Genomic DNA, 25,942 nt, shown 5'->3' on the forward strand with positions numbered 1-25,942 from the left:
CAGCGTTTTCTCTCGTCTTCTCTGATTGGCTGAGTACAATAATCAGTTCTGTGATTCCCGTCCAATCAGATCACACATAGAAAAATCACATCAGACTGACTGACTTCAAGACACGGACGCTTTATAAATGCAGCAAGCCTGAACAGTGTTAGAAGGTATGAGTGTGTGTTTTAGTGAACACTTACTAGTGCACTTAAACAATCATCATAAATCCTTCAGACATCACTCCAGTTTGATGATCAAGAAACATTTCTGATTATTATCAGTGCTGAAACTGGTTTTATTTCCATTATTTACGATCATTTAATGAAAATAAGCTTCACAATCACCTCATCTGCCATACAAATCCTGTCACGATCTAAATGTCACTAATGATCAGATTCAAGTGTCCATGATGAATTAAAGTGTCCATTCCTTCTTCCTTGTTTTTTAATCTCACACTACCATTCAAAATTACCAAAGGCTGCACAGGCTGTGGGTTTCCTCCGGGTGCTCCGGTTTCCCCCACAGTCCAAACACATGCGCTATAGGGGAATTGATCGACCAAATTGGCCATAATGTATGTGTGTGTGTGTGTGTGTGTGTGTGTGTGTGTGTGTGTGTGTGTGTGAGTGTGTATTACTGCGTTACAGCTGAAAGGGCTGTGTAAAACATATGCTGGAATAGTTGGTGGTTCTATCCGCTGTAGAGACTGTAGAGCCGCTGTAGCAGACACTCATTTACTGTTAGTGTCAGGGAAGCAGTGGAGTCTTCATCTCTCACCGACCCACAGATCAGACGTGTGCGTGCGTGTGTGTGCGTGTGCGTGTGTGTGTGTGTGTGTGTGTGTGTGTGTGTGTGTGTGTGTGTGTGTGTGTGCGTGTGTGTGTGTGTGTGTGCGTGTGTGTGTGTTTGTGCAGAAGTAAACGCTCTCCACTCTGCTCTATGACGTATGATGGTTTTATATTAATATACATCTGTGATATCGGATCGGCCATCTGCTCGTGGCAGCAGCACAGATGGGCTGAAGAAATACAGCCAATTACTGCTGCTGTCAGATCAGCAGAACCAACTCAAGGCTGTGGAAAAACAAGATATGTCCACTCATCTCCAGCGAAATCTCTGCACACAAACCCTGCTGCAGGATCATTCTGGAGAGAAAGACATTGATTAACTAGTCTGACATTCATCAATCTGTCCATGCAAATGTCTGTCATATCTAAATGTTGTCAGGTCGTTGCCAAGGCAACATTTCTCTTTTTATTTGGCATTTTAACTAACTTAAAAGCTTTAATACTCAAACAGCAGCCGTGGACTTGAAGCCAGACAACATGATCAAACACCATAATGTATCCAAGCATCTGGTCAAGGTAAAATCCCACAAAACACAGTGAGGATTAGCAGGGTAAATGGTCATACATGTGGAAGACAGACAGCACATGAGGAGCTCACAGTAGAACTGGAGATAATGTCACCACTCCAGTGTGTCATAACTACCAAACTGAAAACCAGCACAGAGTAAGCAGAGGAACGACACGCGGCCAGTGTTCAGGCCAAAGCTCCCTCTGCTGGAGCCACATGCTTACAGTATAGTCAGGAAAAACATCTGCCGGATGAGTGGCCAAAACCAGGGCTAGAGGGAGAGGCAGAGTGTAACATATGCATTTGGATGTGACCTGTGAAGTCACGTGAGTTGACGTCACATGCAGGTGGCGCATGTAAGGAAGTTAGTGTGCAAGTGAATAATAAAGAGCTATGTTTCCTCCAGCATGCGAGTCTATTGTCATCATCACAGAAATACATAAACATCACACAGAGTTTAAGAGGACAATTGTGATCTGTGATCCTTAAAGAGAGTCTAAAGTAGACATCGTGATCAATATATTTGTGTTCTTATTTAATACATGGAGAAACCTAAACACAGCATGACTGAACATGTCAAATAAAAACCCGTTCCTTAACAAAATAAAAGCTCACAAGAGTCACCAGGATCTCAGAGACAGTAAAATCCTCATTTCTGTCAGGGCCGCTATCGTCAAAGAACACTTTAATATAGCACAATCATTTATAATCAGTTATTACAGCAGATGTGTTGGGTTGGGGGTGCAGTTCTGGTCTGGGGTAAACAGAACAGAAGCAGCATCAGCTCGTCACGCAGCAGATATCATCAATGTTCTTAGTGACTATATTATACCACACTGTGCAGTGGTCTGACTCGAGGAGAAGTCTCTGGTGCTGGTCCTGACTGTGAGAGAGGAAGCTGCGGAGTGAAGTGATAATCCACTGAATAATGAGCACAATGACCCTTATAAAGGAAATCGTGACTGGCATCATATTCCAGCAGGTAGAAGAGGATCAGCTGAGCTGAAGCGAGCCTGACTAACGGGACCTGCCAGAACTAATGCTCTGCTTCATTAACCGTTGAGTCCTGTTGCTGTAGAAGCCTTGAGTGATGTTACATGTTAACACATGCTTGAGCCGTGAGGCCAGTCACAACACACTGGGTCAGCTGCTCAAGCACAGAGCAGTGGGTCAGCTGGTCTTTCAGAGTGTACTGGGTCAGTTGGGCAATCACAACACGCTGAGTCAGCAGCCAATCACTGGACCTTTGGCAAGGAGGAAAGTTTTATAGAGTTTCTGTATTATTATCTAAACTTCAGATGTACTGTAATGGAAAGTTAAGCTTTATGAGTCGTATCCATTAAAACCCAGTGTTTGAGGGTTTTTTGGCAAAGCCTCTGACATTCATGCTTTCGTCTTCTATTGTGTGAACTGTGTTTGTTTTTGTGTGCTTAGGATGATCCCTTCATCCAGTAAGGCCTTCCACATCACCAACCTGGTGTCTGGGACTCGCTATGACCTGTGTGTGCTGGCGGCCTGGGAGGACTCCGCCACCACCCTCACTGCCACTAATGTGGTGGGCTGCGTGGAGTTCTACACCCGCGACGACTACACTCAATGCCAGTCTCTTCAGGGGCAGCTGCTGGGCGGCACCATGATCCTGGTGGTGGGGGGAGTGATCGTGGCCACGCTGCTGGTGTTCATCGTCATCCTGATGGTGCGCTATAAGGCGGGGGACGGTGGAGGCGACGCTCCTGTCAGCAAGCTGAGCGACAGCAGTGAAACATACTCTCAGACCAACGGAGGGAGGCTGGGGCAGAATGGGGTGCCTCTGCCGGGGCCAAAAGAAAAGTCTACGGTCACCATGCGGGACGAAGTGGTCAAATTCAAGTGCGGTTCTCTCCAGAGCAGCTCGTCCTCCTCCTCTTCCTCCTCAGGGTCAGCAGATGCCACTTCCTACAGCCCCAACAGTGCCCTCGCCAACATCTTGAGGTCCGCACCTCCAAAGCAGCACAACAACATAGACCAGCTCCTAGGCGCCTTCACATCGCTGGAGCTTCGGGGCCAGAGCAAGGACCTGTGTCTGTCTGGCACCCCGTCGAGTGCAGCTGCTCCTGCTGTGTCCCCGGCAGGTCCTGCTGATAAGGAGCCGCTGCTGGGCCGGACGCTGGACTCTCGGCTCAGCAAACTGCTCATGCTGCCGCTGGACTCCAAACCCAAGAGGAGCCATTCCTTTGACATGGGCGACTTTACGGTGCCCACGGCGCAGCAGCTGCGCTCTTACCCACGCCGCTTCAGCAGCATCTGGACCAAACGCAGCCTGTCGGTTAACGGGACACTGCTGCCGTGCGACGAGGAAGCGGACAGCAACGGGAGCAAGGGGACGATCGAGAGCCCCGAGTGGGTTATGGAGAGCACAGTATAGAACACAGGGATAGATGGACACCTTTGACTGAACTGTTATTTACTCCATCCTGCATGACTCTGGTGAAGTTTCATTTAATTATTACAGTTGTACGCCTTGCCATATCCAGAACAGGTATGAAGTCAGCGTCATTCAGGGGACGTGTTCACAAAGCAGACGCACCACTCTACAAACCTGTCGGGTTTCAGCACAGTTTCCTAGTGCTTACTGTACATTATCACTAAGGTTCCCTGTCGAAGTCACTGCCGCGTCAGACACTTGCTGAAGGGGGGTTTGTGTTGCAGAGATGAGCTTCTGCTTTGGGGTACAGTGACAGCTCTTTCCCACTGAGCGGTGTGCTGCGGTATAGTACAGTATGCAGTTATTGCCATCTCCTCTGCCAAGAGTTGTAAATAACAGAAAAACAAACCGTACCACTTGTTTTAGGAACCTCTCCTAAGGGCACCTGACACAACAGTACATTACACATTACTAAAGGGCGGAGCTAAACTCACTGCAGAAAGCTGATTGGTTTACACAGAATCTTCAGTTGCACATCATACAAACATAACAACAACACAGGATTTATAAACAAACAGCTGAAACACGACAGAGTAATGATAAGATGAAAGAAAAGCACCATGGTCACCCCGAGGAGAGTGGGGTTGAGTCTGTGTCGTGGACGAAAGGGATGGGGAGTCGTGGAAGAAAGTGAAGAGTGGGGTGAGGCAGGGGTGCGTGTGAGGAGGAGGATTGATTAAATGAGATGCTGGATCAGGTTTCAGAGATTCCGGCACAAATGAAGCCCTGAATACTTTACTGTACTGTACCATACTGTGGCGTGCTGCTCAGTGGAAGTTTGGTGCTCGAATTCCCTCTCAGTCTGCATTACTGACTCACTGGAGTGGGATGTGTGTGTGTGTGTGTGTGTGTGTGTGTGTGTGTGTGTGTGTGTGTGTGTGTGTGTGTGTGTGTGTGTGTGTGTGTGTGTGTGTGTGTGTGTGTCCATCTTTATGTCTTATTTGTGTCTGGAACTATCAGACAGCTGAATGTGGAGGGACTGTGAGGTGAGCTGCTGTGCCGCTGCAGTGTTTTTAAGGCCGTGTGAGAACTGAAGCACACAGACAGAGGAAACTGCCCTGCCAGCGGTTTCCCCATGAACAACAGCACACGCAGACTCTGTGAATATCTTGTTGTGTTTATATGTGTAATGAATTGAAATATTTTATATTTTTATCTTGCTGATCAAACACTCGTCTTTCTTGATGAAAGAGAATTCGTCAGCCTGTCTGGTTCTCACTCCCTTCAAGCTGTCATTTACACGCTGAAACCCTGAGAGATTTTAATGAACCTTCAGATGTTTGAAGCTGCTTGTTTCTGTGTGATGTTTTCTGATATTTCTGTATTTGCAGGTTGATGGAAAGACAGAATATTTTACTATTGAAAGATGGCTGTGTGAATATATATTGAATTATGTCACAATGAAAAGCAGCTCATGATGTAAAAGCAGACTAACGCAGTGCGTCTCACACAGGTCCTGAGGTTCAGGAGGACGCTCATCTGAAAAACACAGCCATGAGTATGATACAGTAATGAAATCTGACATCTGCTTTCGTGCGCCAGCTCTGTGAAACTAAAACACACAAGACTGAGACAGGAATAAGTCTCAGAATAGAAACACACTGAACACTGAAACACCTGAACACATTTAACAGCTTTAGTTTTAACACAGAAACACATGTGAGAAACACACACGGTCACAGCAGAAGATCTGTGTGAATATGACTGTAATTCTACATTCAGACGTAAAGGATTTGATATGATTGTACTTCTCTTTAGGCTGGGAGTTTGAAGCTTCACAGAGAATGTCAGTCCTGAAAGCAGAATATTATTGATTTCCTCAGATCACACGTGTGAAGATGTCTGAACAGCTCTGTGAGTAAGAATATCACACTCATCATCATCTGGACAATATGACACATTTCCAATGGATTGAGCTGAAGGAATATAGAAAACATTTGAGTGTGTGTTATTCAAACTCATGAGCAGCTCAACTATACTCTCAAGGCCACAGCTAATATCAAAATACAACATTATCAATAAACAGAGAGCTCAGCAGTGCCACACGTATCCATCTCATGATCAACACCTCAGAGAAAAGCCTCGGCTGCTTCAGTCTTTCTCAAGCCTTTATATGTGTTACAGTCCTGATGCAGGGGCTATGGGTTATACTTGCTGATAACAAGAGCGCATAGAGAGACAACAGCTCTCAAAGACAGAATACATCATGTCCAATATCCAAAAGCTGAAACTCAACGACAGAATAATCAGAAGGAAAACTCGTCTACTAACTAGTCAGCAGGGAAAATCATTTAATTACTCAACATCGACTATCATCTACTAACTAGTCAGCAAGACAACTCATTTACTAACTAATCAGCAGGGAAACTCCTTTATTATCCACCAGTCAACAAACTAGTCAAGCAGTCAATCGTGAAACTCTTCTAACTAGTAAATGGCAAAACTCAGCTACTATTTGACAACAGTGAATGTCATCTACAAACTAGTCAACTGGAATTCTCAACTACTAACTAATCAAGAGGGAAACTCGTTTACTAATCAGTCAAGAGGGAAAGTGATCCACTACCTAGTCGACAGGGAAACTGGTGTACTCTGCAGTGAGCAGGGAATGTGATCTGCTGCTGGTAGTCAGTGTGTCGTGTGTCAGTGCTGCCGCTGCTCTTCTCCAGTTTAATGCTCATCCTCCACTAACGCAGGCAGACTGGCTGAGATGCGGAGCGGCCAGCACGTGCATTATTTACTGCGCCGCCTGCTTTCAGAGGGAGTTTTTAGACACGTCTCCAGAGTCTGGTGTTACAAGCTGTCTGCATGACTAAAAGATGAAGCTGTGATGTGCTGATCTTCACTTGAACTGCCTCAGGATCGGGACTGCAGTCTTCAGCTGCACTCACACTGAGAGGAGTGTGTTTAGTGTCCAGCGAGGCTCTCAGACAGCAGCAAGAGCTGGAGTTCACTAACACACACTCACACACACACACACACACACACCCTGCCCTGATGCAGACAATACTGTGTGTCAAACACCTTTAACCCTACGAGTGAGTCAGCAGCTACAGATCATTCATTTCAATGGAGAGCTGGTGACTTCCGGTGACGGACTCTGTCTTGTTCCCTCAAATGTACATCATTGATAGTGTCCACTACTAGCTGAGCATCTGAATAGGTTTATGGAGTGGACACATGAAGCCAGCTAGGTCAGAATGGAGGGATTGACAGTCTGTCCATGTAAACTTCCCTCGTTCACTTGATGAAGTGGAACACCCTTTTAAGTGGTGGCAGGGATTCCCTTGAGGAAACAAGTGTAGGGAAGGTCATGTCGAAATGTAGATGTTGATGTGTCGAGAGACCAAACACAGTTGCGGATCCTTCAACTTTATGCAAATGAGGAGGGACTTTAGTGAATAACAGCCAATAGGAGCGCCAGTAGAGCTCAGGTGACCCTCTCTCAGCTCCTGCAGCAGCCGGCTGCATCTCCAGATCCACACAGACTCGGGTTTGCAGCAGATTACAGTGCTGTAATTACAGAGAACACGCTGTTTTCCTGTTCATCTTTGTAATTAAGCATGTTATGTATGGATTTCAGTTATAATTACTGCTTTATCTGCATAATGTTTATTTTCAGTGGCAAGAAAACTCATTTGCTGTCAATGTCAAAGCAATCTTAAGCTGGGAAACGCCCACCAGCGACTTCAATCACCACCCAGAGCAAAAGGCAGCTTCTCTCTCTCACACACTCGCATTTACAGTCTTATGCAAAAGTTTGTGCACCCCTGATAGTTTTCATAATTGCAGACAGAGCCTGCGGGCCTTTCAGATCAGCACACTCATCTGGATATATGTTATACCCTCGGGTAAAGGCAACATTTCACTTCTGACATGACATTTATTTAATCAGCAGATGCAGTTAAAGTCTTAAAAATAACAGACAGATGCATAAATCGCACCCTGACAGAATAACGACATCAGTCTGTTGCAGAGCCAGGTTTAGCTGAAATAACAGCCTTTAGACACTTCTTAAAGTCAGGAGAAGTCCCTGAAGTCTTGCTGAAGGCATTTTGGACCAGTCTTCATTGTAGAATTTCTCCAGGTCAGTCAGGTTTGATGGGTGCTGATCGAGGACGGCCCTTTTCAAATCAGTTCATATATTTTCCATGATGTTCAGGTATGGGGACTGGGATGGCCATTCTGTCATTGTATTGTATCTGAGCATGAAGTCCTTAGTAGATTTGGGTCATTGTCCTGTTGAAACATCCCGCCTGTTGCCCTCACAGCACCTCTTCCAGCAGGATGCAGTTGTCCCGGGTTGTTCAGGATCTGCTCTCCATCACACAGCTCATCTGACAGGCTGAAGCAGACGCTGTGTGCTCCTCTGCTCTGTTTATGTGAGTTCTCTGTTTTATTTTCAATTATTAAGTGTCAAGCTGAAGAAAGTTGAATCCAGGCCCGAAGGGGACGCTCATTTCAGCAATTGATTTTATGCACTAATGATTTCACGAGAACATTCCCATCCATTTGTGTTTGTGTCAGGATGAGTGAATGCTTCTGCTGGAGCCGCATGTGCTCCGTTAGAGGAGTCTGTGGCCTTCAGCGCTGTACTAGCTGTGTGTACACCTGTTCTTATGCGCATCATGGACTATCACTGAAAAAAAATAATTCAGTTTATCAAAAGTAACCAGTGTGTGTGTGTGTGTGTGTGTGTGTGTGTGTGTGTGTGTGTGCGTGCGTGCGTGCGTGCGTGCGTGCGTGTGTGTGTGTCCTCAACTCTTCCAGCTCTGAGCTCTTCAGCCTCTGTCAGAGATGAGCTGAAGACTCTGTCGCTCAGTTTCAGTGCTGGCGTTCAGCAGGAACTGTTTGTGTCTTCATGCAGTGTTTAATAATGCATCTCATATTTTATTATAAATCATGAACATGATCATACACATGACATTTCCATGAATAAATGACGTCGAGTTAATATTTAACCGAAACCTTCATAGCCCTGGTGGAGGATGTTATATTCGCTAGTGTGTCCTGGTTTAGCTGTTAGGCTGTAGTTGTGTTTTTCAGCTGAAATGATGAAGTTTTCACCGTGTGAGATCTGCTCAGCGGGTCATGACAAGACCGTATGATCATCAAGACGCTTTACAGATCATGTTTTCAAGACATAGTCAAATTGTCTCACTATATAGCTGGAGAAGCTGTAATAATTCAGTACGTCCTCTTCAAATCACAGCATTACATTGTCAGAAAGGGTTTTGGACATTGAGTTCTGCTGTGTGGACACTTGTGTGCTTAATGAAGGGACATTAGTTTAATTTATTACTTCCATTTATCAGGTACAGTCCCACTTTATAATAGGTGGCCTTAACTAATATGTGTTTAGACTGAAATTAATCATTAGTTATAATCTAATAATTGTGTACACACGTGTTTTACATTGTACTTATAATTGATTAAATGCATGCCTGTTATTACATCTGTAATTAATTCCTCTAATTGCATTGACACTGTTGACCACCCTTTACACCCTTAAACCTATCCAACAGGACTGTAACCTGACCCGTATCACAACTCAACAGCACACAAGTGTTCTGCAGTACATTATCAACACAGAAGGCCACCTAATATGAATTGGGATCTTAGATATTATTGATTACTTCAATTGCTATCATTGATCAGTGAGTATTCATTAATCAACTATAGAGATTGTCGTCTTTCTGTTGTCTTGATGACCACCAAACCACACTGAGTTTTGACCCTCTGTGTTCCACGTGTGTAATTGTCTGTTAAAGCAACACTATTTTGGGAAATATTCTCATTTTACAGCTCTCCTAGAGTTAAAGTGCTGAATTTTCAAACCATTTAGCCCATTTCTGAGATTGGTGGGAGCACTTTTAGCTTAGCTTAGCATAAATCATTGAGTCGGATTAGACCATTAGCATCTATAAACATTTGGAAAATTAACACATAAAACTTGACTCTTTACAGTTTATAGTTGCATCATGTACTAAGACCAACAGGAAAAGAAAAGTTATTTGCTATAGTTGCTATGGCTAAAGGGATTAAACTGCTGTAATATTAGTAGTAACTGGCGTCAGTCTGGAATAATAAACAGGGAATTGTGCTGCTGCATGATGACTGAAGCACTGCAGTGACATTACGTAGTGCAGTTATCTACAGTAGCTGGCGACTCCCTAACATCAGCCATAGTAAGAATTTTAACGAGATGCTAATGGTCTAATCTGATTCAATGATTTATGCTAAGCTAAGCTAATTGTACTCTAACATGCAAGTATAGGCTGAATGTATTAAACAAATCTAGGTGGCCTGTATGAGCCTATTTCCAAAAAAAAAGTGGAGTGTTCCTGAACTGAACTTCTTTTATTACTGAACTCTGTGCTTCAGTGACCATCCTCAGTCTATAGTGTTGAATACTGGTGCGTCTGAATGAACACACACACTGTAATCTCTGAGAAATGTGTGTGTTTTCCAGAAACAGTTCCACTGATCAGTGTCAAAGCAGGGGGAGTGTTTAAAGCAGTTTAGAGAATCAGTCTGCGTTTCTAAACTATAGTGTCATGGGTCAGACATGTTTTAGCACTGGAGAATAGCTGAAATAATAACCATGAGTGAGGTCATGTGATGATCATGTGAGTGTCCAGCAGAGGGCAGACGAGACCAGTCCTCTAACTAGTGTTAGCAATACTAAAGTGTGTTTTCTGAACTCCTAATACAGCAATCAGCAACACACACTTAACCAAATAGGTCATTTCCCAAAATCACACATACTGTCAAATAAATACAACCTCTACATTTGAAAATGCTGAAGTCAAAACACAGCAGACCTGATTAAACACACAGTCATACGGTGAAAACATTAGCAATAGCATTAGCAAGAAACACAGTCAAGCATAGCGGAGGGTCAAAATACTCTGCAATACATAAACTCTCCAGAATAGAGCCTACGGTAGCTGATCCTTTAGTAATTATTATTGCTCTACGGTGATTATTAGACATTTACTGCAAAATTAGACATCTAAATAGATGGAAATGTGTGTGTAGTTCTCCAATCTATGTGCCTTCCGTATGGGAGCGCTGCTGGCATCATGTGAGGATGATCAACTCTCTCCACCTCCAGGATGAAAACAATCATTCCAGGATTAAGGAGATTACAGAGGAAGAGGAGGGCAGTGCTCCCGGAAGCGCTGTGTGCTGGTGGAGGTCCTCTACAAACACCAGAGGGCGCTGTGTGTTGAAGACACAGACCTGTTTCTGCAGATTCTGTTTATTTACTTCTGTAAATGTGTGTAAACAGTTTTATCTTCATTCTGTAATGTGCAATATGACTGTGCTAATGTTCATCTGATTTATGCACAATACAGTTTGTAGAATCATATTTCTGTCTGTTGGTAGAGATATTATATGAGTGTTTAGTACATAATCTTATTAGATCAGCATTGTCAATGTTAAAGTAATTGTTTTCTGTGTCATGGTTTACATTTTACTCTCAAAATCATTCAGCATGAATCTGCATATTTTTAAGTTTATTTTTTTACAAGATTTGGTGTAGAAACGTCAATAAATGTGCACAGAGTCTGCCTGGTGCTGCTCATCATCAGTGGCCCTTTCCTCGCTCACACATATGTATGGCAGGCCTGTGGTTGTGTATATCTGTGAGGGACAGCAGTCATTCTGGCTACGGCACGCGCACCTCAGCTTCATGTACAATAAAGCCTCCAAAACTGGACTCAGTTATTTTGATCAGATGAACATGTGTCTTCTGTTCTATCAGCTTCATCTGTTCTCCAGAATTAAACTATTTCTCACTCCCCACAGATGGCGGTTCATGTGCTCGTCCACATTAGATTCCTGCAGGCCTCTGTATCGGGGAATACCTGCTCAAGTCTCTTCATAACCAAGCTCCTGTCTGTTTAGCTGGACTTCTCAGTGCTACACTCCACCCCGGTCTGACTGGTTTCCCCCACTGTGGATATATGTGTGTGTTTTATCCCACAACATGGACAGATTTCACTTTGACTTTAGTCTGTAAGTCTTCAGATCATGCTTCAGCTTCAGATCATGGTGCTGTCTGTTTCATCAGTCACTGGTGTTGGGAAATTTGACAGTCAAAGCAACATGTGTTAGGTGTTCAGCCCACACAGTCAGATATTGTGCTCAATATTCAGAGTTTTCATGATTCTGTAATATTACTGCAGAAACTCTGCAGAACACCTTATATGTCTCAAACAAAGTCTGTCTATCTGATCAGCGCCAACATTCCTCACTCATGCACTGTAAAAAATGAAAAGTTGAGTAAACTTAAAATTTTAAAGCAACCGGCTGCAAAGAAATTTTGAGTTTACTCAACTTCAGTGGTTGAAGTTGTGCCAAATTATTTTTTTAAGTTGACTGAAATGGCTAGTTTAAGTCATGACAACATTCAAGCCTAAGTTCATCTAACTTGTCATTATGAGTTTGCCTAAAATTAAACAGGGGTTGAGTAAACTGTAATAAATGAGTTGGCACAACTTACAGAAGTTCAGTTAACTCAAAGCTGTGCAGCTGGTTGCCTTAATTTTTTAAGTTGATTTAATCTTTATCTTTTAATTCATAATTTTATGGAAATCTTATATCTGCGCTTCTCAAACAAATACCTGTATGACTCTAAGTATGAAGTTAAGAGATTACAAAACACACTATAAAACACAATATCAAAGAATCTATTTATTGACAATTCTGCAAACAGCTTTCTGTCCAAATGAAATGTACTGCAGTCCAGAGAAGGAAAAGAGGCAACAAAAAGGTAAATCCTCAAATCCTATATTGCCTTTTAAGTGCTCGAGTTAAGCAAAAGAAATATTTAAAAAGCTTGCACTATCAACATTTTTTTCAAAGTGCAAGAGTAATTAGTTTTATCACGATATTTTAATTTTGTTACCCATCAGTTCTATCATTTTAAAAACGTCCATTTCCTGCTAACATTTGAGCGTTGTTGACCATGTTTTAAACACTGTTATATTGCCATTGTGTTCACATGCTCAACAGAAAACACTGATTGGGCGTGAAGATCATCAGTTCACCAAACTCACTGCTGTTTACTGAGTGTAACCACAGACACAGGGACACTTAAGAATTTCACATTGATCAACTGCTCTGTGTATAAGCTGACACAAGTGTTACGCTGATGGATCGACTATGCGACGTTTTGAAACACTCCAGTTTGTGTGTGTGTGTGTGTGTGTGTGTGTGTGTGTGTGTGTGTGTGTGTGTGTGTGTGTGTGTGTGTGTGTGTGTGTGTGTGTGTGTGTGTATCTGTGTTTGCACTCCATGAACATCAGTGAAGAGCAGTGAAATGGTGAACTTCTCAGCCAATCACAGTCATTTATGTTGAGCGCTTGAACACAACAGTCAATCAGTCAATTGGTGGGAAACGGATGTTTTTAAAATTTGAAAATGTAAAATCAAAACTGAATTTACGTTTCGTGACAACACCAAGAGTAACACAATTTCAGTGTACAAACAAATGCATTTTGTTTTTGAAAGACTGGACTCTTGCTGAGCACTGAGGATCAAGGCCAATAAACACTTTCTGAATAGTGTCAAAGATGAGTTTCAGTTCTTTGGGGTAGTTCATAATGAGGAAATTAATCAAACCAAAGAGGAGAACAACAGCTGTCGGAAGATCTTTTCCAGCACGATTTGCTCTTCCAGAACCACAGACAGGCACCTTACATTTGGGTTGGTCTGAAGAGTGGCAACATCATCTTCAACAGTGCTAAGGATGTCCATCTCCATCTCTTTTGTGCAAATATCTTCTGGCTCTGTGTCCTGCAGTAAAAAGAAACAAAAAGAGGATGAAAAACTATTTTTACTGCTAAATCACAAACATCTCCAAAAAGCAAGATAAAAAAAGCAAAGGCAAAGCAACTTAATTTGGAAACTGAAGGTAGTAATGTCAGTAACACAGTCATGTATATACCTTCTATTTATAAAACTTTTCAGGTAACACTTTTATAATAATGAATCATTTATTAAGCATTAGCAAATAGTGAATTGATTATCCGTTAAGCATCAACTCTACATGAATAAACAGTAGTAAGCTATTTAATAAGTACTAGTATCTAATAAATAAGTACTAGTATCTATTAAATAGATACTAGTACCTAATGAGTAAGGACTAGTATCTAATACATAAGTACTAGTATCTACTAATTAGGTAGTAGCATCTCAGTAACAGGTACTAGTACCTAATGATTAACTACTAGTAGATAAAAAATATGCACTAGTCACAGCTGGAATACATACTAGTCAAAACTGAATAGTTGATATCTCAATTAGAGATCCCATAGAAATGAATGGGAAAATTTTTAATTCATTACGAGTAACAACAGAAAGAAAGAACTATTAAAATAAGTACTAGTAACTGATGAATAAGAACTAGTATCTATTTAATAAGTACTAGTATCTAATAAATAAGTACTAGTAACTAATAAATAAGTACTAGTATCTAATAAATAAGTACTAGTATCTAATAAATAGGTACTAGTATCTAATACATAAGTACTAGTAACTAATAAATAAGTACTAGTATCTAATAAATAAGTACTAGTATCTAATAAATAAGTACTAGTAACTAATAAATAGGTACTAGTATCTAATAAATAAGTACTAGTATCTAATACATAAGTACTAGTAACTAATAAATAAGAACTAGTATCTATTTAATAAGTACTAGTATCGAATACACAAGTACTAGTATCTAATAAATAAGAACTAGTATCTAATAAATAAGTACTAGTATCTAATAAATAAGTACTAATACTAGTACGGGCTATAGAATAAAAGTTAACACGGCTTGCCATAAGTCATCAGCTATTGTCACATTAAACCAGATGCTCAGACCCTGAGAGATGACAGGTGGCACCACTTTACAATTGAAGGGCATTAATTATGGTTATTCACAGGTGAGTCATTTTGATCAGAAATTCCCAACATGTTTTAATTATTAAAAATGAAATTTGCTTTATAATTATTGTTGCAGCACCTGTTTTTACTCCCTGGTCAGCCGGACTCAGTCTTGGTTGTTCTACTAAAGACTAAGAGATGAAAATGTAGCATCCTTTACAGAGGTGAAAACAGTGCTACAAACTTTTCTTTTAGGGAACAAACTGTTTTGTAACTTCAAAGATTAATTACCTGCATGAATTCCAATATTGCACACAAAAAGAGAAACTCCATGGTAAACTCCATAAAGTTTAATATGCCCCCCTTTAATCAGTGATATGATTGAATGCTAAATAATTACTTGATTGTCCAGTTGGTCCAGGGCGGTCCTTATTATCTCTCCATATCGCCCACCACATGATCCATAAAACTTGATAGCGTATTCATCCGAAAAAGAGAAGGTATCTTTGAGGTTGGTTTGAGTAATCCTGTAAAACTCAGCATAGACCTACAAACAGACCATAAAACATGAATAGTATGAATTGTGAACAAGGGTTATACCTTTAAATGCCTGTGCACATCACTACTGTAATAACAGTGAAGACATGTTCATAACTGTGACTCCTCGACATTCACTCTGCTGTAACTGACTCCAGATGACGATTGTAAACGCGGGATACTGTATACCACACTTTACTATAGTACTGTTCAAGAACACCACAGGGTTTACTGTTCATTACTTTTGTTTCTCCAGTGGGGTGAGAACAGCCGGACCTTCATTATTATGCTCTTCTGCTATCATTATGCTGACATTACACTTACAGTCAAGTCTTCTGGACATTATCGTGTAAAGAGACATGATCTATTCCCATTGAACTTTGCATAGCTGGACACATTTATATGTATAAAATAATTAATATGCATAAATATTGGAACATTAAAGGCATAGTACACAGCAAAACTTATTATTTACTCGCCTTTTAACTTGTTTCAAACATTCATGACTTTCTTTTGTTAAACTCAAGAGATTATATTTTGAAGAATGCTGAAAAGCTGGAACCATTGTCTAAGTGTGTTTCTCCTATATGGAGATATTTTTTTTTCTTTCTTTCTTTTAAATAGAATGGAAATGAATGCACATATTCCGCGAGTGTGGTGTGTGTCCAGACGCAGAGCTGTGGATAAACCACGTCTGCAGTTGCAGAACAGGACGCGGCGGCGCGCGTGAGCGGAGCGCGCGTCACAGGCGGAGAGAGCGCACGCGCACTGAGCGCGCACTGCAGAGAGCGGCCGCTGACGGACTGCTGCTGGTGCTGCTAGGATGACGGCCAGCCGACGCGACCTCCACCTCGCCTCGCGCTGAACGACGGACGGACGGAAGGCCAGATGGAGGACGAGCGCAAGCAGCACAAGTTCATCTCGTTCCTGTTCTACCAGGCGGTGCGCGACCTGAAGCCCGTGTGGATGCTGGAGGACATGCGCACCATGGAGACCTTCTATTGGGAGGAGGACGCCAAGCAGAGGACCTACAGCCCGTCCGAGGCGCTGCTCTACGCGATCGTGCACGACCACCGGCCGTACGCGCATTACCTGCTCAGCCGCTTCTCGGACGAGGCGCTGGAGATGCCGGGAGAGAGCTTCTACTGCTGCCCGTCCTCCGCGCCACACCTGGCCATGGCCGTGCGCTACGACCGGCGCGACATCCTGGCGCACATCCTGCAGGTGGCGCATCAGCTGCCCGGCCTGCGTTCCTACATGAACCGCGGCGGCTGCTTCCACCTGGAGGACGGCAAAACCCCGCTCCACCTGGCCTGCGAGCTGCTGCGCGCGGACGCCGTCATGCTGCTGCTAGGCAACGGCGCGTCGCCGCAGGCCGAGGACCACAACGGCATGACGCCGCTGGACGTGGTGCTGCAGCAGCTGCGCGACTCGAAGGCGAACGTCGGCGCCAAGAAGTCGTGCCTGGAGAACCTGCTGATGTTCATGCCGGAGATGCGCTTCAAGATGAAGAGCGCGCTGCAGAAGGAGCGCCAGTGCTGGAGCAAGGTGCTCGGAGAGGACAAGCTCAACTACCTCACCGGCCGCGAGCCCGCGCCGCTCTTCCTCATCGCGATGCGGCGGATCCTCGCGCAGCTGCCGCCCGAGCAGTTCCCGAGCAGCCTGGACAAACTGCCCATCCCGGCCGCGCTCAAGCCGAGAGCGCACCGCGGCCGCCTGTCGGTGGCGTAGAGCCGCGCGCGTCTGCGTGTTTGTTTGTGTGCGCAAGCGAACGAAAGCGTCGCGGACACGAGCGCACGTCAGCGAGACCGTCTTCCTGTCTGTTGTCTTATAGTTGTCTTATGAACTGTAGACTCTGGCGTGTAAATATGAATTATTAATGAGCATCAGATCATGAACGCGCATCTGTGTACAAATATGCAAACGTGCTGTATTGATGAGCTGAGGGCGGGAAACCTCAACACCAAGAGCTGGACTGATGAAAGCATCACCATGTGTGTGTGTGTGTGTGTGTGTGTGTGTGTGTGTGTGTGTGTGTGTGTGTGTGTGACCCAGAACACATCTTGTGTCTTCATTGACAGTGTTTTACTCCACATCTCTGACAGATTCACTCATTCAGCAGAAATCAGTCATTCCTCCCACATGACTATACTACAGTAAACACTACAGTGTGTATGGTAACAGCAACTATAGTCACATAAACAAATGACCCAACACGGAAGTGTCTACAGCTATTGGGTATATTACAGTACAGTAAAACCCCACAGTTTACTGTAGTAAAGACTGAAGCACTACAGCAGCGGTTCCCAACTGGGGGTCCCGGCCTGCAAGGAGGCCTCAGCAAGCTTTGTTGGGTGTCGCATCATATTTTAAAAAAAGGTTATGCAGTGGACAATTAAAGGATCGACCATCTTCCCTTTGTTGATTTTATCCCGGCTGACCATTAAATGGACACATTTGTAATTGGTGCTCCACTAAAATAGTCTCTGATTCTCCTTCAGCAGCTTATAGTATTGACCCAATCATACTGGACCCAGCTGAGCAAGCTGCAAACATATCAGCTCACAGCACTAGCAATACTGGAAACACCAAATGCAGGAAATACCGGTATAGATAGCTGAACATTGGCTTATTCCATTTTCTTGAAGCAGAAAAATCCCTGAGCCAGCCACAGTGGTCTGGGAGAAAGTTCTTGCTAAGGAATGCATGAAGCTGTCCAAATTAATCAGACATTTGCAGACGACTGCCCAATACTGCAGGGTGAAACCCAACACACACGGCCTACTGATGTTTTGCTTTACATTAGGCTATTATCTGTGCATAAACATGTCTAGATATAGGAATAAACACACTGTTTGTTTGAAAACACTCTTTCTTTGTCATACCACTGCAACTCATATGAGCGATAACATCATTAAATGTGGAGGGGCCTTACTATATTTTCCAGGGGGAAAGGGGGCCCAAAAACAGTTGGGAACCACTGCACTACAGTACTGAACACAGTTGATCAGGTCACTGTCCTGCAGTGTGCTGGAGCACTCATGAACTAAGTGATGTAAATATTTACTATAGTATGGTCGTATGGTAAAGGAACACTAGTTTGCACTGGCGTATCTACTGTATCATTACTATAGTATTGTTCCATGTGGGATGAATCAGCTGAACAATCATTTATTCTGCTCCTGTGCCAAACACAAGGCTCATTCAGAGCATCATGCTGACATGATGTATAATAAACATTAATGTATTAAAGGGACAGTAAGTACACACACACACACACACACACACACACACACACATTTCCTCAGACTCCAGTGGCTGTCAACACTGATGAGTTTCTTTCCTCTGATGGACACAACACAAGACACACTGAGGAGAAGAGCGGCCGTTGGCTTCAGAGCTGGAACAGTAAACACTACAGAAGCCAGTGGCTGTGTGCTCCAGCAGAATATCTTCACTTGTGTTCAGCAGAAGAAAGAAACCCACACAGGTCTGGAAGATGATTCTGGCTGAGCTCTGGCTCTAGGTGACTCAATCTTCACTGTTTTCCTCTACAACCTGCTATAATTGGCTCTAGAGAAAACAGGATGGAGATAATCAGAGTCCAGACGGTCCAGATCCACCAGTTTCAGCTCAGCCAAACCCGTGTCTGATAGCAGAGCCTGAAGCAGAGGTGGGTTATTCGGACTGACCCGGGGTCATGTCTGTCATGCTTCAGCGTTCATAGTGTGTGTGTGTATGTGTGTGTGTGTGTGTGGCAGGACAACATCAGCTCTTCAAACATCTACAATCCACACAGTTCAGGATGAACTCTACAGCTCATATACCAGCGGTGTGGACAGAGGATGTTCTGCAGCGAGCTCTTCTGGACGGCTGAAATGAACACTGGCAGTGATGATAATGAGAGAAGCTCAGTCTGGACATTATAATACTGATGAGCTCTTGCTGATTCCTGAGACAGGACTAAACCGCTCCGCCGACTATTGACGGCTGTTTGGTCTACAGATAACTCAGTCAGTTCAATTGTATCCGTCATGAAAGATCCACAACACAGCTAACTGTGTCACAGTGGTCCACAGTGAGGGTCTCGGCCTTCATATGCAATCAAACTGAGCGGAGGATTATTGGACTATTATTGGATTATTTAATAAAAAATAATTATTTAATAAAAAGGTCTTGATTTATGAAAGCAGCAGTCACTGATATCTTATATAAAGGACAAACTCTCCAGCCACAGCCTAAAGGGTCCGTTCACCCAAAAATGAACATTTGTGCACTGTTTACCCTCCCTCTAGTGGTTTAGACCTGCATGAGTTTCTTTCACGTGTTGAACACTGAAGAAGAAGACATGTTGAAGAATGCTGGAAACCTGTAACCATTCACTTCCATAGCAGGAAAAACATATGCAGTCGCTGGTTTCCAGCATTCTTCAGTATTTCTTCATTTGTGTTCAACTCTAGGGTCATCATCCTCGGCAGGCTGACCAGACGCATTAGAGATGAGACGGCTAGCGCAGATATCGCTGTAGTCACAGTCTCGGTCATCATCTGTGCAGAAGCACCAGCAGAGATCAGCCCCGTTTCCAAAGATCCTTCCTTCAAATCATTTCAGGTAGACAGAGGCGGTGCAGAGCAGACACAGATCATTACTACATAAACAGAAACATTACTCAAAAGCAGAAAAAAGATATATACGTGAACAAATACTTTGTTAGGATAATATTTGGCCCAGATACTATTTGAAAATCTGAAATCGAAGGGTCCAAAAAACAAGTCTAAATAATGAGAAAAATCACCTTTAAAGTTATCCAGATAAAGTGCTTAATGCACATTATTAATCCAAAAATCCAGGGTCACATATTTAATGTTGTCAGAACTTAAAGAAATTAAAGCTCTGATCAACAGATAATGCTTTAAAGGTTTGATGGTGATTTACATTTGACATTTACATTAGAAACACATAGGGGTTGTGGTCAATGTACACTGTAATTGGGCTAGGACTTCCACCAAAATACTCTTCCAAGAGTTCACACTTAGCTGATGATTGATAGTAAAAGCTAGTTTGGCGTGCTGTCCCGGGAGAGAGCCCTGAGCTTATAAGATCCTCGAGCCCTGGACTCCCTCCCGTTGCAAGGCGAGAGGGGAGTTTGAGCTCAGGTAGATCTCGAAGAAGATATTGAGATGAGAAAATTCTGGTTATTTATAGTGAGTTAAGGATCGTCTGATAGGATAATCAGTCATTAGCTAAAGATGGAACAGCTGTGAACAATCATAAGCACGAGATCCTCTCAAAATTAGTTGAATAAACTTTACTTAAAATGCTGAAGGGGTACTATCAAAGCCAATGCTCTCTTCTCAGGTGTCACAAATGCAGATATCTCTATGGCAGTACCTTGCCAGTACCTTTTCAGCAAGTTCAATTTTGTGACATACTGAGTACGTCCAACACGGTCTACACAATCTCCCAGTCTTGTGCATTCAATTATTTTATTCTTACCGCATTGATCTTACGATAATCGGTACAAAATCTATAGGTGGAGTCAGATTGAGGTACCAGTATACACAGTGAACTCCACAGACTTTGGTAGGGCTTGGCCATGGTCAGGTGAATACTGGACATCAGTTTTCATGATATCTCTCTCTTTACATTTATCAGATAAGGATGTTGCTTAATGGGCTGGCTGTCTCTTACATCACTATAATGGCAAATTAGTGTAGTTTGTGATGCAATGTCAGCAAAATGTTTTGGTATATTTACTAATTAAAGTACTCACAGCTTCAGACCGAATCGCAGACAAGTGAGAGAGATGGGATGATAAATGCATCAGAACAACAGAATTCTGCAAGTGAGCACCCAATCTCTGAGCATCTTTTACCACTAACCCATCCTCCTCAGGGCAGTATGATGGTGGCACAACTACAGCGGACACAGACACTGGTTTATCGACACACTTGTCTTGGGTCACATTACTTGCAACAGATGCCTTTAACATATTCACCTGGCATACCTGATTGTTTCTTTTGCGACCTGGAGTACAAACAAGATACTGTCGCTGAAACACGTACAACACACTCTTACGATCATACTGGACTTTATTCTAGACTGACAGTTTATTGGATTATCTCACAGGCTTTATGAAGCCGCTCAAAACGGGCAATGTCAGATTGTTATTGTAGCTCAAAACCAACACTAGAGGGCTCTGCTTCACCACATTAAACTGCTTTATTTGTGTTCAGTATAAAATAACTACATAAACACAGACATTCAGCATCTGCTCAGGCATTGTCCAGCTATACAAGTCTCACATTCACCCCATACAACATTCCCAGTATATATATATATATATATATATATATATATATATATATATATATATATATATATATATATATATAGTGAATGTGAGAATGAGAAGATTGGAGAAACGTTGCTGCTCTGATGAGTCTCCATTTCTGCTGACACATTCGGATGCTCGACTCACAATTTGGCCTCAACATCATGAAAGCATGGATCATCCTGCCTTGTATCAGCGGTTCAGGCTGGTGGTGGTGGTGTAATGGTGTGGGGGAGACTTTCTTTGGGTCCATTAGTACCAATTGAGCATCAACGCCACAGCCTACCTGAGTATTGCTGCTGACCATGTCCATCCCTTTATGAGCACAGTGTCTCCATCTTCTGACACAGGATCAGCTTCCAGTGCAGATAGGACCAGCGCATCTTTTGAGGTCCATCCAACGATCATCACTCTACCACCTCCCTCCACTCTTCAATACCAGTCACCACTTTACCACCCCCAACCCATGTACAGTGGTCCCTCGCTATAACATGGTTCACTTTTAGTGTAATTTGACATGCTCTTTTCCAACACTGCATTGTGTTCTGCGTCCTGACTGGCTGTAGACCAGTGTCATCCAATCTCCTCCACGCGTGTCACTGTAGGGGGCCAATACAGAATAAATAGAAGAAGATCAAATGGTGTTGATCCTTGCTTTCATTCTTGAACATTGGACTTGTTTTTCTGTTTTAGTTTTACACTGGTAACTGCAATGCACATGTACACGTCTATACAAAATAACTCACATTTACATTTGATGTAAAAACTGTTGCCAATTTTCAACAACAAACAAGCCAAGCAACATGGCTCTACAATACTGTCCCACAACACCGCTCAAATGTGCCTTATGTGTCATCAGCTGGACACAAACTCACTGTTCAGCATGGGATTTCAGCATTATTCTGTAGGCTTTTATCTTTATAAATAACTAATGTTAGTATTTTTTTTTTTTTATAAAATAAAATAATGTATTTGACTTCCGTTGTTTTGCATCATGCTAAAGCTGCTTCATTTTCTTGGAACAGCAACACTCATGCAGCTCACATGATTTTACTGTTTGTTTGCTTTTTGTGTGATGATTGTGGATATTTTATTTGGTGAATAAAGTCCTTAATGCTGTTAATGACTCTCTCTGTCTCATCCATGTTTTAAGCCATTCTTACCCTTCCCATGATAAGCCTAATAAACCAGCCTACATACAGTGCGTGATCAGAGGTTGAAAAAGCTTTGCACCCTCGCACAGGTGCACAATGACACAAAAAATAGATTGATTGAAGTAAAAAGTTTCAGGTTGCCTGTAAAACACATTAAAATGAAAGTAATGAGCCCAATGTAAAAATGTAAGGAGCAGAAAGTAAAAGTGGTCCAAAAAATAAAGTACTGATACCAGAAAAATACTATATATATATATATATATATATACACACACACACACACACACACACATTTGCCACTTTATTAGGTACACCTGTCCAACTGCTCGTTAACACAAATTTCTAATCAGCCAATCACAGGGCAGCAGCTCACTGAATTTAGGCATGTAGACATGGTCAAGAGGATCTGCTGAAGCTCAAAGTGAGCATAAGAATGGGGAAGAAAGGGGATTTAAGAGACTTTGAACGTGGCATGGATGTGCAGCCGACAAATCTGCAGCAACTGTGTGATGCTATCATGTCAATATGAAGCAAAATCTCTGAGGAATATTTCCAGCAGCTTCAAGTATCATGTTTCTCAGTAGTTGTTTGAAGTGCAGTAGTCATGAAGTCAATGTGTTTTCTTGCTCATGCCTTACTTGATGCATGATTTAATAAAGCAGTTAGCAGCACATGTGTCGTACACCTGCTTTAGATTGCTGTACACTACTGTTGAGTGAAGAATCCAGAATATCCAGTTTTGCTGCATTCTCTTGCTTTGTTGTTTTAAAAGTATTAAATGAAACCAACACAAAGACGCAGATAAACAGTTGCAAAGTTGATGAAATATGAAAAGTCCCTTTTATTTCTGAAGCACCTTAAACAATACAGACTGTGTTAAAGCTGCTTTACAGATGCAGTAGAAGAAGTAATAATCGAAAAGTCAAGGATAAGGTTTCAGTTCAAGAGATGTTCGTTGATGCTTCAGTTTAGTTTAATATGAATGTCACTGTTGAAGGATCCACTAACACTAACCAGGCAAACCTTGAACAGAAGGTGTCTGTGGACAGGATCAAAACACCAATGTAGAAATGGAAAACAAACCTTGGTAGAAACCAGGCTCAGTTCTCCAATTCTTGTCAAATGTAAAGGGCAGAGCTGCAGTCTGGATGTCAGAGGGTTTGAGAAAAATGAGCGTCTGTTGAGGAGACACTGCAGGTCTGAGTAGGTCTCCGGCGGGTGTTCAGGCTAGCCCATGATGTCAGTACTATGATGCATTTGTCACTGGGGTCTTTGCAGGACTTTACTGCTCCACAACCAACTGCCCAATCCAAGATCACATGAGGACTAGCATTATTGTGTTTATTGTTTATCACGGACAGGATCTCGACATTCTGAAGTTAGTCAGAGGATGTAGGGTTAACTAGTACCCAATTAGTCCTGCTGCCTCCTGCTCACTCGTACTGAAAGTCTAGGTAATTTAGTCCAATTTAGTTAATTTTCATACAATCTGCTAAATCAGCGATAACCAGAAATCAAATAGTCTCTGAGCTGAAGTGCCGACTGCTCCAAACAGTCTTGTGCAGTTTATTTGGATCAGGGTACTAGATCAGGGTAGCACAGGCCGATTCAGAATTAATCAAAACTTAACACCGTGTTGTCCAGATGTAACAAATCTTCTATGTAAGATGTTACACTGAGGGAGTTTCAGTCATACTGAAATTTAACTTCACAGGCCTGTTTTTTTTTCTCTTGTTTTTGTTTAATTTCTACAAGTTTAGACCACACAAACACAAACAATCAATACATACACCGAGGCAGTCATTGAGAATAACCAGTCTGTGTAAATGATATGGATGGTGAGGTGAATATATTCAGCTTGAGTGCAATGATATCCACATCAACTCTGTGAGAAATAAGATGAGCAATGTAGAATTAAGAGTCACTGACTGTATCATTCAAAGTCTCGGAATATTACAGTAGTTCACCTGCTGATGCTCCACACTTTCTGGAAAAACTATTGATGACCATAAAGATCCTTAAAAGCCAATCAATAATCATTGTGTAGTCCATTGAAAGCGTGCATCAACATCAATATCACCATCACCATCAATGAAAAACCTCCAGGACAACAGGTCCAGTCTACATAAGTAATAAACATGGGGAAAATCACAACTAAATATTGAAAATACTCTCCAACGTAAACACTCATTCAATACTCACATTTGAGCAGCAGCAATAATGTTCTCAAAAAGTCAGAACCAGAGTGTGTTGGTACCCTCAGTTCTCCATGCTGTTCCCTCAACCAAACACAACTCACTTGCTCTATGGTGGCCTGGATATATCCGGTTATCACTCCCCTCTAGCGCAGCCTAGTGGCTCATAGTAACATTGCAACCACTGCTTTGACACCACAAAGAACCAAAACTTTAATTATGAAAGCATGTAATGTTTCATTACACAGATAAAAGTGTATCATGCCAGTTACAGATTTAAACAATATTAAGAAATGCACAACATCAATTACCCAAAGATAAAATCAAGAGTTAGAGATGGATGAAGTACCTTTTCAGCATGTAAGTGTCTGATCCAAAAGCTCAGAGACTCACACACTGCAGCAGGCTATCTTCACTACAAGATCCCAATGACACACTTGTACTGTTTCCCTAAATACTCAACTCAGAACAAACAGCCATAAATACAAGACATTAAACACTTCACAAAGACTCTTGTCTGATCATGAGTTGCCCTGGAGTGGAACATCTGGCAAATACCTCATCAAAGCCAAACCCCAGGTCAACATATACAAGTCAATTTGTGAAATATTACAGTGAAAATGAGACCACTTCAGCAATCACACACAGGCATTTAAAATGACACCAAACATGAAAGGGAAAAACTAGATCCACGAGATACACCATGATGAGACGTTTCAGTGTGGAATGTGATTGACCTGCTCAGGTGGAGAAGGTGAAGTAGGGGAGGGCTCAGGATGAGTGTTAGAGACAGTTGAACAACTGGTTTCCAAGCTGATCTTCTTTTCAGATTAGGAAATGTATTGTTTTATTGCCTGACAGTTCTTGTGGTTTTGCCTCAGGAAATTCCTTAACAGTGGTCAAGGTCTGATATTATGGAGAGATTTAGCTGTTCTCACACTCGTTATGCCATAATTTCTTACCATCCCAAATAAAAAGTAAAGCTTCCGTTTTACTGTAACCTTTCAGACTGACTCCAGATTCTGATCATGGG

At 42.4% G+C, this 25,942-nt stretch overlaps 3 protein-coding genes and 2 long non-coding RNA genes across 8 annotated transcripts in view; 3 read left to right on the forward strand and 2 right to left on the reverse strand.

The window, feature by feature from the left end:
• lrfn2b (leucine rich repeat and fibronectin type III domain containing 2b) overlaps nt 1-5,090 on the forward strand; it is a 55,539-nt gene extending 50,449 nt beyond the window's left edge. For both annotated transcript variants that reach the window (XM_087297957.1, XM_087297958.1), the window contains exon 4: nt 2,776-5,090. In XM_087297957.1, the coding sequence (XP_087154083.1) occupies nt 2,776-3,745 (970 nt within the window). In that variant the 3' untranslated portion in view covers nt 3,746-5,090. The remainder of the gene's footprint in view (nt 1-2,775) is intronic.
• A 2,973-nt stretch (nt 5,091-8,063) lies between these two features.
• On the forward strand, nt 8,064-13,388 carry LOC141379501 (uncharacterized). Its single transcript, XR_015518145.1, has 3 exons — nt 8,064-8,187; nt 10,923-11,087; nt 11,621-13,388. It is a non-coding gene; the product is annotated as an uncharacterized LOC141379501 (long non-coding RNA).
• Nucleotides 12,496-25,006, reverse strand: LOC147832061 (uncharacterized). 3 transcript variants are annotated; one of them, XR_015518090.1, is made up of 4 exons: nt 15,300-16,973; nt 15,090-15,193; nt 13,371-13,612; nt 12,496-13,328 (listed from the first exon to the last, which is right to left on the reverse strand). XR_015518090.1 is itself a non-coding variant. In XM_087298022.1 (4 exons), exons 2-4 carry the CDS (start codon nt 21,871-21,873, stop codon nt 13,433-13,435), a joined length of 354 nt encoding a protein of 117 aa, XP_087154148.1. In that variant the 5' UTR covers nt 21,874-22,159; nt 24,917-25,006; the 3' UTR covers nt 12,496-13,432. The 3 variants fall into 3 exon arrangements, 2 of the variants coding, with proteins under 2 accessions (XP_087154148.1, XP_087154149.1); XM_087298022.1 differs by lacking the exon at nt 15,300-16,973 and adding exons at nt 21,847-22,159; nt 24,917-25,006 and having other exon boundaries at nt 12,496-13,612; nt 15,090-15,236; XM_087298023.1 differs by lacking the exon at nt 15,300-16,973 and adding exons at nt 21,847-22,855; nt 24,917-25,006 and having other exon boundaries at nt 12,496-13,612; nt 15,090-15,236.
• Nucleotides 16,005-18,092, forward strand: zgc:112001. The gene is given in 1 exon segment (NM_001017689.3): nt 16,005-18,092. A coding segment is annotated over 1 exon segment (843 nt). The 5' UTR covers nt 16,005-16,114; the 3' UTR covers nt 16,958-18,092.
• LOC147832062 (uncharacterized) lies at nt 18,150-20,168 on the reverse strand. The gene is made up of 2 exons (XR_015518105.1): nt 20,022-20,168; nt 18,150-19,821 (listed from the first exon to the last, which is right to left on the reverse strand). It is a non-coding gene; the product is annotated as an uncharacterized LOC147832062 (long non-coding RNA).
• Nucleotides 25,007-25,942: the final 936 nt, after the last annotated feature.

Source organism: Danio rerio, chromosome 20 (assembly GCF_052040795.2).
Source record: "Danio rerio strain M-AB ecotype USA chromosome 20, GRCz13ab, whole genome shotgun sequence".
In the NCBI taxonomy this organism is placed as follows: Eukaryota; Metazoa; Chordata; class Actinopteri; order Cypriniformes; family Danionidae; genus Danio; species Danio rerio.